At 34.6% G+C, this 18,563-nt stretch overlaps 1 protein-coding gene across 1 annotated transcript in view; it reads left to right on the top strand.

Moving 5' to 3' along the window:
• The window catches only part of PCDH11X (protocadherin 11 X-linked), a 585,951-nt gene that overhangs the window by 44,521 nt on the left and 522,867 nt on the right, over positions 1–18,563 (top strand). The window contains exon 2 of the mRNA XM_032389982.1: positions 17,792–18,375. Coding sequence (XP_032245873.1) covers positions 17,836–18,375 — 540 coding nt within the window. The 5' untranslated portion in view covers positions 17,792–17,835. The remainder of the gene's footprint in view (positions 1–17,791; positions 18,376–18,563) is intronic.

Genomic DNA, 18,563 nt, shown 5'->3' with positions numbered 1-18,563 from the left:
TTTTTTTTAAAGATTTTATTTATTTATTTGACAGAGAGAGACACAGCGAGAGAGGGAACACAAGCAGGGGGAGTGGGAGAGGGAGAAGCAGGCCTCCTGCGGAGCAGGGAGCCCGATGCGGGGCTCGATCCCAGGACCCTGAGATCATGACCTGAGCTGAAGGCAGACGCTTAACGACTGAGCCACCCAGGCGCCCCAATACATGCCCTTCTTAATACCCATCACTGGGCTAAACCATCCCTCCACCCCCCTCCCCTCTAAAACCCTCAGTTTGTTTCTTAGAGTCCATAGTCTCTCATGGTTCATCTCCCCCTCTGATTTCCCCCCTTCATTTTTCCCTTCCTTCTCCTAATGTCCTCCATGCTATTCTTTCTGTTCCACAAATAAGTGAAACCATATGATAATTGAGAGAAAGCTGTATTCGAATATACTGATTGATATCATGTGGAGAGAGATGTAAAACAACAACAAAAAAATCCCACAAATTACAGAAAATATTTTTATTGGCTTGGATGACCACATATGTCATCAGTGTATTGTAAGTATCTAAGAATAAATTAAAAGAAAAAATACAACACTACGGCCCTACTGGTGGTAATCTATGAAGACTTATATGCCCTTTTGGATCCTGTAGAGATGCCATTAGGATCATTAGTTATCTATGTACTGATGAATTACAGAAGTACCTATTTTCAGAACAAATACCTGTTCTGTGGACTATGAGCACTCTGGGCAGAGGGACTGTTTTTCCATATTTTTGCATTTCCTATGCCTTGTATGTAGAAGGTACTCAACAAATATATACCACACTAGTAAACAAGATATTTTCCTAATGAATATAAATGTATGGAATTTCTTGCACTGGTAAGATGATGATTAAATGAGCTAATATTCCATCCCTCCAATCTCCACTTAAGTGAATAAAGGTTATTTAAGACTCTACTTAAACAAAATTTGAAATAATGTTCAAATGTCATGGGGATTTTTAATTTTTTCAAAAATCATTTGTTTGTAATCTTATTGATTAATGTGTCATTAATTGATTAGTGAACCTTCTCAATGTTCTCACAATACTTTAATATAATAATGTATTTTATATTTTTTTTAAAGATTTTTTATTTATTTATTTGAGAGAGAGAGAATGAGAGAGAGAGCACATGAGAGGGGGGAGGGTCAGAGGGAGGAGCAGACTCCCTGCTGAGCAGGGAGCCCGATGCGGGACTCGATCTGGGGACTCCAGGATCATGACCTGAGCCGAAGGCAGTCGCTTAACCAACTGAGCCACCCAGGCGCCCGATGTATTTTATATTTTAAAATAATGTAATAATATATTTAAGTTGTCACAAATTTCCATTCTCTTCTATGTGGCAGAAGAAAAGAGTGAAATATGCCCCCCAGCTCTGGCATTGCTGAAAGAAGAAATATCTTAAAAGTTCTAGTTATTGCAGGGGTGCCTGGGTGGCTCAGTTGGTTAAGCCTCTGTCTTTGGCTCAGGTCTTGATCCCAGAGTCCTGCGATCCAGTGGAGTTGGGCTCCCTGCTCAGCGGGGAGTCTGCTTGTCCCTCTCCCTCTGCCCATCCTCCCAGCTCATGCTCTCTCTCACTCTCTCAAATAAATAAATAAGATCTTAAAAAAAAGTTCTAGTCATTGCAAAATTTCTCAGGCACTTTAATCTTAGGGAAGAAAAGATTTAAGGAACTTCTTTTAGTTTTTACATCATTATTTTCTTTTTTCTCTCGTTTTAGTCTGAGATTTATTTTTTTAATTTTATTTTATTATGTTATGTTAGTCACCATACAGTACATCATTAGTTTTTGATGTGGTGATACACGATTCATTGTTTTCATATAACACCCACTGCTCCATGCAGAACTTGCCCTCCTTAATACCCATCACTGGGCTAACCCATCCCCCACCCCCCTCCCCTCTAAAACCCTCAGTTTGTTTCCCGAAGTCCATAGTCTCTCATGGTTCATCTCCCCCTCCAATTTCCGCCCCCTTCATTTCTCCCTTCTTTCTCTGAATGTCCTCCATTCTATTCCTTATGTTCCACAAATAAGTGAAACCATATGATAATTGACTTTCTCTGCTTGACTTATTTCACTTAGCATAATCTCCTCCAGTCCCATCCATGTTGATGTGTTGGGTATTCATCCTTTTTGATGGTTGAGTAATATCCTATTGTATATATGGACCACATCTTCTTTTTTTTTTTTTTTTAAAGATTTTTTTTATTTATTTATTTGACAGAGAGAGAGACAGCGAGAGCAGGAACACAAGCAGGGGCAGAGGGAGAGGGAGAAGCAGGCTTCCTGACGAGCGGGGAGCCCGATGTGGGGCTCGATCCCAGGACCCTGGGATCATGACCTGAGCCGAAGGCAGACGCTTAACTAACTGAGCCACCCAGGCGCCCCTGGACCACATCTTCTTTATCCATATTTCTGCTGAAGGGCATCTTGGCTCTTTCCAGTTTGGCTATTGCAGACATTGCTGCTACGAATATTGGGGTGCATATGGCCCTTCTTTTCATTGCATCTGTGTCCTTGGGATAAATACCGAGTAGTGCAATTGCTGAGTCATAGGGTAGCTCTATTTTTAATTTTTTGAGGCACCTCCACACTCTTTTCCAAAGTGGCTGTACCAACTTGCATTCCCACCAACAGTGTAAGAGGGTTCCCCTTTCTCCACAACCTCTCCAACATTTGTTGTTTCTTGCCTTGTCAATTTTTGCCATTCTAACTGATGTAAGGTGGTATCTCAATGTGGTTTTGATTTAAATTTCCCTGACAGCTAATAATGATGAACACTTTTTTCATGTGTCTGTTAGCCATTTGTATGTCTTCTTTTGAGAAGTGTCTGTTCGTGTCTTCTGCCCACTTTTTGACTTGATTATTTGTTTTTGGGGTGTTGAGTTTGAGACGTTCTTTATAGATCTTGGATATCAGCCCTTTGTCTGTAGTGTCATTTGCAAATATCTTCTCCCATTCCATGGGTTGCCTCTTTGTTTTGTTGACTGCTTCCTTTGCTGTGCAGAAGCTTTTTATCTTGATGAAGTCCCAAAAGTTCATTTTCGCTTTTGTTTCCCTTGCCTTTGGAGATATGTCTTGAAAGAAGTTGCTGTGGCCGATGTTGAAGGGGTTACTGCCTAAGTTCTCCTCTAGGATTTTGATGGATTTCTGTCTCCCATTGAGGTCTTTCATCCATTTTGAGTTTATCTTTGTGTATGGTATAAGAAAATGGTCTAATTTCATTCTTCTGTATATAGCTGCCCAATTTTCCCAGCACCATTTATTGAAGAGACTGTTTTTTTTTTCCATTGCATATTTTTTCCTGCTTTGTTGAGGATTATTTGACCATAGAATTGTGGGTCCATATCTGGGCTCTCTATTCTTTTCCATTGGTCTATGTGTTTGTTTCTGTGCCAGTACCATGCTGTCTTGGTGATCACGGCTTTGTAATATAGCTTGAAATCGGGCAACTTGATGCCCACAGCAATGTCTATGCTGCCCAGAGCAACCTATACTTTCAACACCATCCTGATCAAAATTCCAATGGCATTTTTCAAAGTGCTGCAACAATCCTAAAATTAGTATGGAATCAGAAAAGACCCCGAATCGCCAAGGAAATGTTGAAAAAGAAATACATGATTATTTTCATTGTTCCCTTTTATTATCTCCATTACTCTTCTATCTCTCCCATCATTCTCTTCAGATATTCAAATCTACTGTCAATGCTACCCAAGACTTCCCAGATCCATCAAATCTCCCCATGTCTTCCCTGTACTTTTCAGTCCTCTCATTTACTGAAATCTTCCTCCGTTCCATTATAGTTCCATTGCTTTTGAGTTTATACAATTCTTCTGTATCTCTCCCCACTCCTTAAGTTCCCCATCTTCATCACTCCAATTTCTCCTAGTTAGTTTTCTTCCATCTTTGTCCTGGTTAGATTCTATGGGATGCTTCTTATTTGTCAATTATTTGTCAATTATTTCTCAATTGTCAAGATCATTCCTTTACTCTCCTTAGTACTCTCATTCTTTTCAAGTTTCCTCCACAGCCCTTTCCAAATCCTGTGCTCCTCCTAGTTTCCCTACTGACTCACAGTTCTTCTGAATTATTTAAGTCCTTTACAGGTAGTTGGAGCATAACTCATCATGACGATACTACATTTACAAACAGCTTGAGTTTACAAACTGCCATAAATAAGACAGTTTGTAGTTTAATCATTGGAAGGTTGATTTAATCTTATTCTTTTTTTTTTTTTTGCCCCTTAACATGCACACAACATTTTAAAGACCTCATATTTGTAACAAGCTAGCTTTCAAAAGGACTTGAGATAGTAGAGGAGAATTACAAAAAAAAAAAAAAAAAAAAAGGAGGTACTTCCCTGTTTTCTTAGTGGTACTTTACCATTAAGGGAGCAAATCAAGATTAAACCAAGGTAAACAATTTTTATTAAACAATTTTTATTAAACAATTGTTTAATTGTTCAGAACAATATTCTGCACACCTTTTAAGGAGTAAAGGAGAAAGAATAAATGAGTAAGGGAATAGGCTATTTGCACATGACACATAATAACTACTAATGAGATTTTTTTCCAAATTAAAGTTAAAAAATCAAAACTCATTGCTTCATGATTCTGCTGACTGCCTTTTCCATAGTTGTCATATTTTAACTGAGTCCCTTAAGCACTTACATTTAAAATTATCCCTACTCTTATCCCATGTGATGTTAATCTGTGAAAGTTTCTTGGAGGACATGAGTTGTGAAATACCCTGAAGCAGATGATGGCCTTGGATGACCAGAGAACATGCAGAAAATTTTATGGCTAGAGATTGGGTGTTGGCTTGGCTAAAGAGGGGAGGTCATGAATTATAAATTAATGAAAAAGACCTATGTTGGAAGTAACTAATTAAGGACCTTGAATGTTAGGTTTCAGAGTTTAGATGCTAAAGATTTTAATAGGTAACACATGTAGTTTGTTTTGTTTTCAGTTTTTGTTATTGTTGTTTTGTTTTGGTTGTATAAAATGTTTTATAAAATAATTATTTATTTTCTAAAATAAAAAAGTAAAAATCCATAAAAATGTCTGGTTAAATAGAAAATATATTTGGAAATTTTTTTTAGGTAAAAACTTTTCTTCTGAATAAAGAGGTGGAGAAGCTGTCCTTATGTCAAATCTGACTCACTTTAACAGTTCCTTTTGAAAATTAGCAGCTGTAATTAGTGGAAAATTTTGAAGGTGCAATGTTGTAGTTGTCAGCTATAGTAGGTTTTAATTATCTTTTTAATTTTAAAGTGATCAACTTTACAGAAATTAAATTTTTATCATTTTTCAATACAAAATCTTGATGATGTATTTTAGTTGGAAACACTATTTTAAAAACTACTTGGTTTTGTAAGATGTGTTTGCTTTAATAATTTTAACACAGTGCTGGATTACAGGACTTTAAGATATATTACAGTTATCTACTTAATTCCCCCACTTTTTCTAACTTATAATGGTTCTTAAAAATTCAAATATCAATTAAAATAAACCAATGAGGCAATATATGTTTCCGATTTCATCAAAGGAATAAATTGGCCAATTTAAACATTTCAAAATTAATCATAATAATATCTAAAGATAAATGTCATTGGAATATATCCTTCTTAAAAATGTTATCAGGAGTTATAAAATTTTGAGGAGAAATTTTATTACTAAAAAAACCCTTGAAAATGGAAAATAATCATTAAAATAGTCTCTTAAAACAAAGTTCCATTCTAAATTATATGGAAAAAAAAATTTGTGCCGAACTAGAGACAACCATGAAATCGCTACCTACCAAAAACAATAGGTGATGGGGATTAAGGAGTGCATTTTTGATGAACACTGGGTGTTGTATGGAAGTGTGGAATCACTAAATTGTACACCTGAAACTAATATTACACTGTATGTTAACTAACTGGAATTTAAATAAAAATTTTAAAAAGCATACAGTCTTTAAACCTTATAAACATAATTTTAACTCAATTAAAATTATATGAAATACACAGTTGATGACAATAGAGAGTTTGCCTTTACATATGGAGTTCTGGTGTAAAATTCATTAAAGCGGTAGCACTGCACATAATTGAGATCCATTACACAAATGATTACATATTTATGATTAAAGCTTATTATTTCAATCATAGAATGTGAGAAAAAGAATGGATCTTGAGATAAACCCCAATTACACTCACCTGAATGAGGAAAATGCACAGAATGATTAACTTACTTGTCTAAAGTCATAGCTACTTAAACACAGTTACTACAGTTCAAGTGCAATTTTATTTTCTTACAGGATTAGACTTGTCTTTGTGAGTGCAGGATATATAACCACTTTTGTTTATTTTCTTTAGTTTAATAATAACAACAGCAACAATTGCAAACACATAGGGCACTTATTGTGGTTCCAGGAACTGTTCTAAGTGATTTACATATGTTAATTCATTTAGTCTTCACAATAACACTATTGTGGTTATTATCTACTATTGAGGTAGATACTATTATTATCTCTGTTTTATACTGAGACACAGAGAATTTTAAAAACTTGGAAAAAGTTACACAGCTAATAAGTGGTGGATCATGGATCATGGATTCAAAACCGGGCAATGTCTCCACAGCTCATGCTACAAAATCTTGAATAAACTGTTTTTTTCTTTTTTCTTTTTTTAATTTGAGTATAGTTGACACACAATGTTGCTTTAGTTTCAGGTATACAACTTAGTGATTTGACAAGTTTATACATTATGCCATGTTCACCAGAAGTGTAGCTACCATCTGTCCCATTACATTGCTATTAAAATATCATTGACTATATTCCTTATGCTGTGTCTTTTATTCTCCTGATTTGCTCATTCCATAACTGGAAGCCTGTATCTCCCTCTCTCCTTAACCCATTTTGCCAACCAACTCTCCAGGGCATAATCATCTTTGCTTCCAAATTTTTGTTCTTATGCTATCTATAATATTAAGTCCTGATACAAAGTAATTTTATCATGAATAGCACTTTATTTTTTAGGTCTTAAGTTTTCAGGTTGTCAGTTTATAGGATGAATTAATGCAGCATGTGATCATAATTTCTTAGAGTGCCAGTTATAACAAGTGTGAAATAGTTTTAGTTGTGACAGCTCATTCTATGATCTCCATTAAAGATCTGAATATATTTGAAAAGGAAAAAAATAAAATATTTCAGTATTTCTAATATTTCTTGGAATAACAAGAACATTTGAGGACAATATTACACATTTATCACCATATAGAAAATGTAAGTTGCCTAAAATGAAACAATGGCCATTTTTCACTTATTTCATACCCTATTTCAAGTTGAAATCATCACAATTTGGTATTCTGAAAACCAAAAACATTTTGGGAGGTAAAGTAAGACTATAATTTGAGCTTCTAGTACCTAATAAGAAGAATACATATTCTTTTTCTTTGGCAAACTATTTTTCAAACCCAATGTGAAATCTAATTTTCAGAAGATTAAGTGTTTTTTTGCAAGCTTTCATAAATAAACAAAAACTCAACTTATGTTTTTCATAAGCAGTGCAATAACTAAATTAATAAAAATAACAATGACAATAAATGTCTAAATAAAAATATCCTTTTGGTCTCCATATGCATTACTGTGGGGACACGGTGAAAGTAGTGCCTAATGGTATTACCTTAATATGAGAGTAACCCTGACCACATCATTTCCATTTCAACCATTGTTTGATGTAATGGCATTTCAGCTGGCAATTTTCATTGAAACTATCTGTCTGCATGTGTGTGTGTGTGTGTGCATGCACACACACCAGGACATACACTCACAGTGAAACACAAAGATTATTATTTAAAACATAAAAATAAAATATCTTACGAATATTCCACAATTAGGGTTTGGCTAGTGTTTGCTAGTCCAAAAAACAAAACTGTATCCAACTCTGTGGAGATGGAACTTGTATATTGTTGATTTTTCATCTGACAGTTACTGAAAGTCATTTTGAGGTTAATGCAGTGCTTGGTTTATAAAATGGTAGCATAAATTTCCTCCTCCAATATGCTTGTTTATTACTGTGTGGGGAGAATTCTCTCTCTTTGCTTGTGGTGAAAATGTATAGAATACAGTGGATGAAGGCTAATAACGAAAGGAATCATTTTTAATTCTTTAATGATCCTGAGTGGGTTTTGTGGTAATCCAAAGTGGGAAACATGATAAAAAGAAAAATCAATTTTAAATAAGAGGAGTCTATAAAAAATTTGGAAAGGTACAGAATTAGTGACTTAATTTAAATATTTTGTTTATACTTGGGAAAACTGTTTGCCTAAGAACAATTTAGTGTAATTTGTAATGAAAATACCTGTAGAAAAAGATTGTGCCTAAAATATACTCTTATCAGGGCACCTGGGTGGCTCAGTAGGTTAAATGATCTACTCTTGATTTCAACTCAGGTCATGGTCTCAGGTTTGTGGGATCAAGTGCAGCATCTGGCTCCACACTCAGCAGGGAGTCTGCTTGAGATTCTCTCCCTCCCCCTTTGCTCCTCCCCCCCACTTGCACGCAGGTGTTCTCTCTCTCTCTTCCAAATAAATAAATAAATCTTTAAAAAAAATAAATAGAATATACTCTTATCAGAAAAAAATCTAGGTCTTTTAGTAAATAGAATTCATGAAATAATGAACACTCCAAATTGTTGTATATCACCCCTAATGATTCTTGGAGTCCTTGCCAGTCCTTATAGTAATATGATCTTGGAAAAAAAAGAGTTCAAAACAAAAGAAATGGAAACCCAAAGATCCAATAACATTTCTTAAGCACTTATGTATGTGACATAGTGCCTATACATTTCTAACCTAAATATAGAGGCCTACTAGTAAATTTTGATATATATTTGAAATAATTCATTTCCATTCAGAGTAGAAGACTACACTTTAAAATATTATGGATCTATACATTATTTTAATTTAAAGCATTTTTTATAAAGGATGAATTTTATCACTAAATTTCTAATTTTTGAAGAACTAAAACTTTAGGTATTATGTAGGTTTTTACACATAAAAACATCTAGTTTTTATTGCTCATTTTGTATACTTTCAAATGCAGTAATAATATTGAAACAAAACCAAATAGACCTTCTCTAAAATTAGGATTTCTTAAGTATAGCAAGATGTTTTCAAATGCCCACATTGAAGTTGGAATGGTTAGAATACATTTATATTTAGAATTAAAATGAATTAATACAAAGAAGAAATAATAACTAACTACAGGTTTTAGAGATATTTTCTAAATCAACAAAACATTTTCTTATGTATTAACTTGGATGAAAGAAAAAAAATAGAAACACCAACATTTCTAATTTGCTTTTGTATGACTTATTTGTAAATACATTTCAATTGTATGTTGTGTGGACATGAGTCCTCCATAAAAACCAGGTTGAACACAGAATATGAATTTATTGTACAAATTAAGAACAGACAAAAAGTAGTGTTTAATGTAACTCATAAATGAGAGTTTTATTTTTAAAGCCAGAATTCTGCATAATTATTTTTCTGCCTTAAATTATTTCAAAACATGGCCTGTGTATATCTCATTTATGGTTCAACTGTTTTTCTTTTTTTTTCTTCTTCAAGTTTTTATTTAAATTCCAGTTAGTTGGGACACCTGGGTGGCTCAGTTGGTTGGGCAGCTGACTCTTGGTATCAGCTCAGGTCATGATCTCAGAGTCCTGGGATCCAGCCCAGTGTCAGGCTCTTCATCAGTGGGGAGTCTGCTTCTCTCCTCTACCTCTGCCTCTCCCCTCCACTCACATATGCTGGCATGAGTGCTTTCTCTCTCTAAAATAGGTGAATAAATCCTTAAAAAATAAAAAAAAATAAATTCTAGGTAGTTAACATACAGTGTAATATTAGTTTCAGGTGTAGAACTTAGTGATTCATCACTTAACATACAATAGTGTTTATCTCAACAAGTGCCCTCCTTGATACCCATCACTAATTTAACCCATCCTCTCCACCCACCTCCCCTCCAGTAACCCTCAGTTTGTTCTCTATAGTTAAGAGTCTGTTTCCTGGTTTGCCTCTCTCTCTCTCTCTCCCTCTCTCTCTCTCACTCTTTCATATGTTCATCTGTTTTGTTTCTTAAATTCCACATATTAGTGAAATCATATGGTATTTTTCTTTCTCTGACTTATTTCACTTAACTGTTTTTCTATCCATTTATTCCTTCATGTTGTCATTTGGTTGACAATGAAAATAAAAATCAAATAAATAATATTAAAATATATGTATATGACTACAAATTAATGAAAGGAGAGGGATTTTTGCTGAACCTTTAGGCTGAGGCATCTGTTATTAGGCAATTGATAAACCAATAGCAAGATTGTTTTTTTTTTAAAAGATTCATTTATTTATTTGAGAGAGAGAGGGAGAGAACACAAGCAGGAAGAGGGGCAGAGGGAGAGGGAGCAAGAGAGAGGCAGACTCCCTTCTAAGCACAGAGTCTGATGTGGGGCTCCATGCAGGGCTCTAGTGGGGCTCAGCCTCACAACCCTGAGATCATGACCTGAACCAAAATCAAGAGTTGGATGGTCAACCAACTGAGCCATCCAGGTGCTCCAGCAAGATTGGTTTTTAGAAAGTTGTATGTCATTTTTGCTTAGTGATCTATGATATGTAGCTACTGTTTGTGAATTTATATCACCCCAAAGTCATCTTAGCAGGAAGAGATTCTTTGTCTCTCTGGGTGAATGAATGAAGCTATTAAGGATGAATGTCATCTCCCTGTTTGGAACAAATAGGTTGAGAGCTAATATTCATTTTTTGATAACTAATATGTTACCTTGATTGATTTTACAGACTATAATTGAGATCTTTTTTTCAACCAACATTTTAAATATTCTGGTGGTATATCTCATTTGCTTTGAACTGTTGATTTTATTGCATCTTGATTTTGATGTATTAACAGCTGACACAAAAAAATACTAAATCATCACTTATTTTTTTTCTGGTTAGACCTATAGTGTTTTATTAATTCATAAGAACAATTACTAAAAGTAATCAATTATCCTTACATATATAAAAATCAAAATAGGCTATTCAACAAATTCCCAGTGAAGTCACAAATGTATCCTATTTATTTGCCATCTTAAAACATGATCATCTAGAATATTTATAGAGTGTGAAATTAATGCCTATTTAATATAAAGATTTAACATATAAATTAATGCTTACAAATATTTATATATACCACATAGTTGTTATAAAAATTGAATAAAATAACTGATTTGAAATCAGAGCAATTCAAATGTTACAATAAATAGAAATTTTCCTCTTAACCTTGATGAATCTAAGATTTATTTATTATGATAATATGATACTTACAAACCAAGTATATTAAAATAATAGGTATTGAAATAATTATGATTAAATTCACCCAAAGGTGATACAGAAGGATATGTGATGATGGATGAACATTATGTTTTTGCTTTATAGAATATGTCTCTTCCGGGGCACCTGGGTGGCTCAGTCATTAAGCATCTGCCTTCGGTTCAGGTCATGATCCCAGGGTCCTGGGATCGAGCCCCGCATTGGGCTCCCTGCTCCACGGGAAGCCTGCTTCTCCCTCTCCCACTCCCCCTGCTTGTGTTCCCTCTCTCGCTGTGTCTCTCTCTATAAAAAAAAAAAAAAAAAAAAAAAAAAAAAAGAATACGTCTTTTCCTTGATTAATCTGTAAAGCCATTTTCTTATTTTTTAAAAAGGTTTTATTTATTTATTTGAGAGAGAAAGAGTGAGTCAGAGAGAGAGCACAAGCAGGGGGAGGAGCAGAGGGAGAGGGAAAAACAGACTGGAGTGCTGAGCTGGGAGCCTGGACACAGGGCTCGATCCCAGGACTGATGGATCATGACCTGAGCTAAAGGCAGACACTTAACTGACTGAGGCACCCAGGCACCCTAAAAGCCATTTTCTGAACGCTCCCTGTTAGGGTGGCCAGTGACGCAGGTGACAAAGAGTTGCACATAGTAGAGCAACAATCAGGACAGAATTTATTCATACTCCAAAGGAGGAAAGAGGCCAGACTTCAAGGCTGGGCCTTTTAAGGGGTTTAAAGGATGTGAGAGGGTTGCAGCTGTGCACATGGGGGTGGGGGACGGTATGGGCGGAGGGGGTCAACTCTTGGCCAGGTAGAGCAGGAGGTGTCAGTTTATTAGGGGGCTCTGTCCGGGGTTTGTCTGGGATGTGGGTTGTGGTCCGGCTAGAGAAGAATATGTTTTGTAGGTAGTGGTCTATTTTCTGAGAATGAGGGGCACCATGACCCGGAAAAACAGAGTTAGGGTCAAGTACAGACACCTGTGAGTTTTGTCTGTAAGCTTGTTTGGGGAGGGGGCTTTGAATAGAACCCTTTCACTTCCTAAATCACATATAAAAAATCCAGAAAAAAATTAATATGGAAAAGCAACCATCATAAATTTTCTTATAAGTGCTGTTTAAGCATTGAATATTAACAAATTTGAAACCCTGATAGAGAATACTGCAACAACTGTTGTGAAGAATTAGAGTGAATCAATAAAACATAAACATTGTAAAGAAAGAAGCAATATTGATGGAATCCATTCCTTGGAGAAGATTAGACATAAATGTGAAAATTAGACCTGTACAAAAAAAAAAAATACAATAAATGAGTCCTTTCTGGAATAAAATTTAATAAAAATACTAATTTGATAGCATTACCATACCTTATTAAAATCTTTTGTTTTGGTATTTCAGGTTTCAGAATACATAGAAAATAGTCATGTCAAGCAGGACAGCAAAGCATCCAATCCACTCTACTTGTGGTCAGTCCCTTTGAAAGTGTTGGGTTTATCAGTTGCTCCATTTTCTTTCTCCTGATGTGGTTACTTCTTCTTCTTCTTTTTTTTTTTTATTATGTTCAGTTAGCCACTGTGTAGTACATCATTAGTTTTTGATGTAGTGTTCAATGAGTCATTAGTTGCGTATAACACCCAGTGCCCATTACAACATGTGCCCTCCTTAATACCACTTCTCTTGCAGTGTCTTAGATTGTTTCCTGTCAACTTTAAAAACTACCTTATTATTTCCCCAATCTGTGAAAAAAGCTTTGACTGCATGAGAACAAGAACAGAGAAGTAACTGTATAATACCTCACGGTTGTTTAGTGGTGTATTTTTGACTTCATGAGACATTAAAGTAATGAGAGTGACAGGAGCCAAGTGAAGTTTAAGATCATAGGCAAAATTTCATATTTTCATGTTGTGCCCTTTTAAACAATTTGTTATTGTAGACTGTAAGCCACTCATTCATATAAAATTAGTTTTTCATGGGGTCCTGGGTGACTCAGTTGGTTAAACATCTGACTTCAGCTCAGGTCATGATCTCAGGGTCCTAGGATGGAGCCCCATAGCAGGCTTCCTGCTCAGCAGGGAGTCTGCGTCTCTCTCTGCCCCTCCCCCACCACTTGTGCATGCACACTCTCTCTCAAAAAACAAAAGAATTAGTTTTTCACAAATTAAACACAGCACTATAATAAAGGAAAATGTAACAAGTACGTGAGGGAAATTATGCCTTGAAATTCTTCTGACAAACCATTTGAACACTACTTTTGTGCTTTGAAATCTCTAGAATTGAGTAGAGACTTAGTTCCTCTACCTACTTACCTTTTTAGAATGAAATTGCACAGAGACTATAAAATGAATTTGCATTCTTATTTTTCATCTAAAATTTCAGAGTTGCTTATTTTGTTTCTGCCTTACTTTCTCTGATTGTCATGATTTTGTCCCCCTATGCTTGTTGCCTATGCAAACACTAGGTATTGCCTATAAAAAACCTCACTCAAATAGCATTAACATTGCTGAAGCTTTTAGAAAATTTTAATTTTATCTATCTGTTTTCATTGTGGTTCCCCTATCAGTTTCCAAACTAACCTTAGACTATGGTAGGAATGGGATGTGGGAGAATGGTAAACAAAATTAAGGTTATCTTATCATTTGTTAATGAAAGAGAAAATTAGAGCCAGGTAAAGGTATGTGTATGGGAATACCTTCCCTGAATATCTGAGTTAAATTGATCATGCTAACATAAACTAAGCAGTGATTTTTTTATATCCATGTTTGGTAACTAAATTTCTGTATGGGTCAGTCAAAGAAGAAAACTCAGCATTTTAAAGGAAAACCTTTCTAATTTTAAAGATTATAATACATTTTCTTTTTTTTTTTTAATTTATTTATTTGACAGAGAGATAGCACAAGTAGGCAGAGCGGCAGGCAGAGGGAGAGGGAGAAGCAGGCTCTCTGCTGAGCAGGGAGCCAGATGTGGGGCTTGATCCCAGGAGCCTGGGATCATGACCTGAGCCGAAGGCAGCCGCTTAACCGACTGAGCCACCCAGGCGCCCCTATAATACATTTTCAAGTGGTAAATGTAAGGGGTTGGAATCAAAATCTGGAGATTGAGCTTATTTAATCATGCATGTTTACATCTTGTTAGAGGGAAAGTTGAGTTTGTCATGCATTGATTGAACCCTGAATTAAAGACATTCTGGAATATTAATATTATGAAATATAAACTCTATGAGGACAGAGATTTTTGTCTGATTTGTTCACTGATTTATTCTCAGTGCCTAGAACAATGTCTGGCATATTTAAAAAAAGCTTAAAAAATGTTTGTTGACTAAGTGACTAAACCTTTATGAAACTAATTACTAACTAGACGTTAAATATTCCTTCTAGGTTTGCAATATGGATATTTCCTTAAGTTTTAGAAATGTCATTGTCCTTTTTTTCTAATATTTTCCAGTTTTTAAAATCTCTGAAAGAATTTCAAATGATAAAACACATTTAAAAATGTTTTTTGATGATGTTATTAAAGAAAGAGAGGAACAGATTTAGAATGGGTTGGCAGAGGGGGACTGCTTGGAATTAGGTCACTTTCTTAACTCTTCTTCTTGTGTAGAGATATTGCAACATGCATGCAGTGTTTGAAAAATGGTCTGTAGCATTCTTCTGCCAGTTGTAATAATGTGTATATGCTTAAGGGTAAGATGAGAATAGTAGTTTTAATTCCAATTGTCACTATCCCATTTTTATTTTTGCTTATGTTTGTATAGCACTTACAAAATCACACAGACACTGAATTATTTTAGATGCCCTAGATTCATATTATATAGGACACAAATACATTTGTGCATATTAACACAATAAGTATAAATGGGTATTTTTATATAGGGCCAATAATTCTAAAGAGAATAAATCTTGTGAAAAGTTTTATATTATGTAATCCCAATGTTCATCATTGAGCAAATGGGCTAAAAATACCACAGGCAATAATCATTTTGTGTTGTTTGTTAAGATAGAGAATTTCTTCAGTATTAGAATTACTCAGTATTAGAATTACTATTAAAATGTTTTATAAATGGCATGAACTGCTCAACACAGGAAAGTAGGTGGACTCATATATATATTTCTTACTTGGGTGATAATAATTCCTTAAAGTGAGATGTTTCAAGTTTATCTGGTTCATTTCTTGGTTCTATTAATGACCTAAACTATTTCAATTATTGTAACAAATACATTTATTCTATAATTGATTGCAAATGAGAAGGTTTCTTTTTTCTCACTTTTATGTCTTCTGACCTGTCCATAAGCATATTTTTTAAAAATGCAGATGCACAGCTATACAGTGGAAAAATTATTTAATGTAATACATTGTCTGCCATATTCAGACCATAATATTTATAGCAAGTTATTTACACTATTTCATGAGTCTTCCTGTTTTTAGAGCTATTACTAGAATTTTGTTAATGCTGTCAATTACCAATAAATATTGAAAACTTCCTTAATTATATACTTATGTGCATTAATAATTTTCTGTAATGAAAATTTTTTTTTCTGTAATGGATTTTTAAATGATCATCTGTTGGCTGAGCCTTTAAAAGTTTTGATGCATTCATAGCTGCATCAATTCCTTTTTTTAATTTAAATTCAGGTTACTTAACATATAGTATAGTATTGGTTTCAGGAATAGAATTTAGTGATTCATCACTTACATATATCACCCAGTGCTCATCACAAAAGGTACCCTCCTTAATGCCCATCACCCATTTAGTCCATCCTCCCACCCACCTCCCCTCCAAAAACCCTCAGTTTTTTCTCTGTAGTTAAGAGTCTTTTATGGTTTGCCTCCCTTTCTGTTTTTATCTTATTTTATTTTTCCTTTCCTTCCCCTAGGTTCATCTGTTTTGTTTCTTAAGTTCCACATATGAGTGAAATCCTATGGTATATGTCTTTCTCTGGCTGACTTATTTCGCTTAGAATAATACACTCTCATTCCATCTATGTCATTGCAAATGCAAGATTTCATTTTTTTGATGGCTGAGTAATATTCGATTGTATATATATACCACCTCTTCTTTATCCATTCATCAGTCAGTGGACATCTGGGCTCTTTCCATAATTTGGCTATTGTTGATGATACTGTTATAAACATTGGGGTGCATGTGCCCCTTCAAATCACTATTTTGTATCCGTTAGATAAATACCTAATAGTGCATTGCTGGGTCATAAGGTCATTCTATTTTTAACATTTTGAGGAACCTCCATACTGTTCTCCAGAGTGGCTGTACCAGTTTGTATAAGTTTGTATAAGAATACCAACAGTGCAAAAGTGTTTCCTTTTCTCTGCACCCTTGTGAACATCTATTGTTTCATGAGTTTCATGAGTTGTTAATTTTAGCCATTCTGACTGGTGTGAGGTAGTATCTCATTGTGGTTTTGATTTGTATTTCCTTGATGATGAATGATGTTGAGCACCTTTTCATGTGCCTGTTAGCCATCTGGATATCGTCTTTGGAAAAATGTTTATTCATGTCTTCTGCCCATTTCTTAACTGAATTATTTGTTTTTTGGGTGTCAGTTTGTAGATATAAAAACCCATTTTAATATGATCTACTTTCAATGTATAGACACAAATTCTCAAAGTCAGAATGTCTTCTAGTCCAGCTCTCCCACTTACTGTTTTAGATCTTATCTACCTAATCATAGATACGTAGATCTAAACTGGTTATCTAGCTTCTTACTATCTCCTGAAAACTGTTTTTGTTTTTCCCAGAATGCTTTAATAAGCAGTTGTTTATGTTGATCTGAAAGTTGCCTCCCTGTAATTTTTACCTATTCTTCTTCCCCTCATCCAAAGAAAGAAAACTTTAATCTTTTCACATGGTAGTCCTTCTCATGTTTAGGCATGTGTCACATCAACCCCTTCCTTTCTCAAAGGACTTCTCTTCTTTAATCCAAACTTTCTGAATTCCTCATATGTCATGATTCTTTGTCTCTTTTGAGGTACAGAACTGAACACAAGGACTATTGTATAAAATATTCATTACCAATAGAAGAGTTACATTTGAAAGCCATATTATAATAAAGAATAATGATTATACTTTTTGATTAGTCACAAATATATGTTACTTTATTTAAGTATTGAATTGTTTTTAATTATTTTTATTAACTTTATCTTTCTTGGTATATTTTTTATATATTTTATCAATGATGACCACTTTTACAAATACTGAGTCTTTTAATTACTGTAGGTATGTTGTATAATTTACCTTTTATCTTTATGAAAAATGCATAACATTATTTAAGAGTCAATTGTGCTAATATTTTAATTAAAGGATTTTAAAACTGAACATTTAGTTAACATACATTTAATAGTTGGTTGGCTTTAATAATTTCTTCTTCCTCTTCCTCTTCTCTTTTTTTTCCCATTTCTTTTTGACAGTTTTCTGTGGGTTGATACAGAGAATCATCACAATTGTGCCTGGTATGGACTTGTTGTCTGGGACGTATATATTTGCGGTCCTTTTAGCATGTGTCGTATTTCAGTCTGGCGCCCAGGAGAAAAACTACACCGTCCGAGAAGAAATGCCAGAAAACGTTCTGATAGGCGACTTGCTGAAAGACCTCAACTTGTCACTGATTCCAGACAAGTCCTTAACATCTCCTATGCAGTTTAAGCTAGTGTACAAGACTGGTGATGTGCCACTGATTCGAATTGAAGAAGGTACTGGTGAGATCTTCACTGCTGGAACTCGCATTGATCGTGAGAAATTGTGTGCTGGTATCCTGGTGGAAACCCGTTGCTTTTATGAAGTGGAGGTTGCTGTTTTGCCAGATGAAATATTTAGACTGGTTAAGATACGTTTTCTGATAGAAGACGTAAATGATAATGCGCCATTATTCCCAGCAACAGTTATCAACATATCAATTCCGGAGAATTCGGCTATAAACTCTCGATATGCTCTCCCAGCAGCCATTGATCCTGACATAGGAATAAACGGAGTTCAAAACTACCAGTTAATTAAGGTACCTTTTAAAAACACTTTGTTCAAGATAATTCATTTTTAAAACGCAAAATAAATAAGTAAATAAATAAAAGGATCTTTGTGTACTTCAAATTTTGAGTAAGCCATCACCCCAATTTTCCTGCTATGATGCAAATTCCTCATGATATTTTGATATAATTTCCCATAATTTGAACTACCTGTGCTAAA

The sequence above is a fragment of the Phoca vitulina genome, unplaced genomic scaffold (genome assembly GCF_004348235.1).
Source record: "Phoca vitulina isolate PV1807 unplaced genomic scaffold, GSC_HSeal_1.0 scaffold57, whole genome shotgun sequence".
Lineage (NCBI taxonomy): Eukaryota > Metazoa > Chordata > Mammalia > Carnivora > Phocidae > Phoca > Phoca vitulina.
The sequence above is the reverse complement of the archived record's forward strand: the minus strand, read 5'-3'. Positions and strand labels throughout refer to the sequence as shown.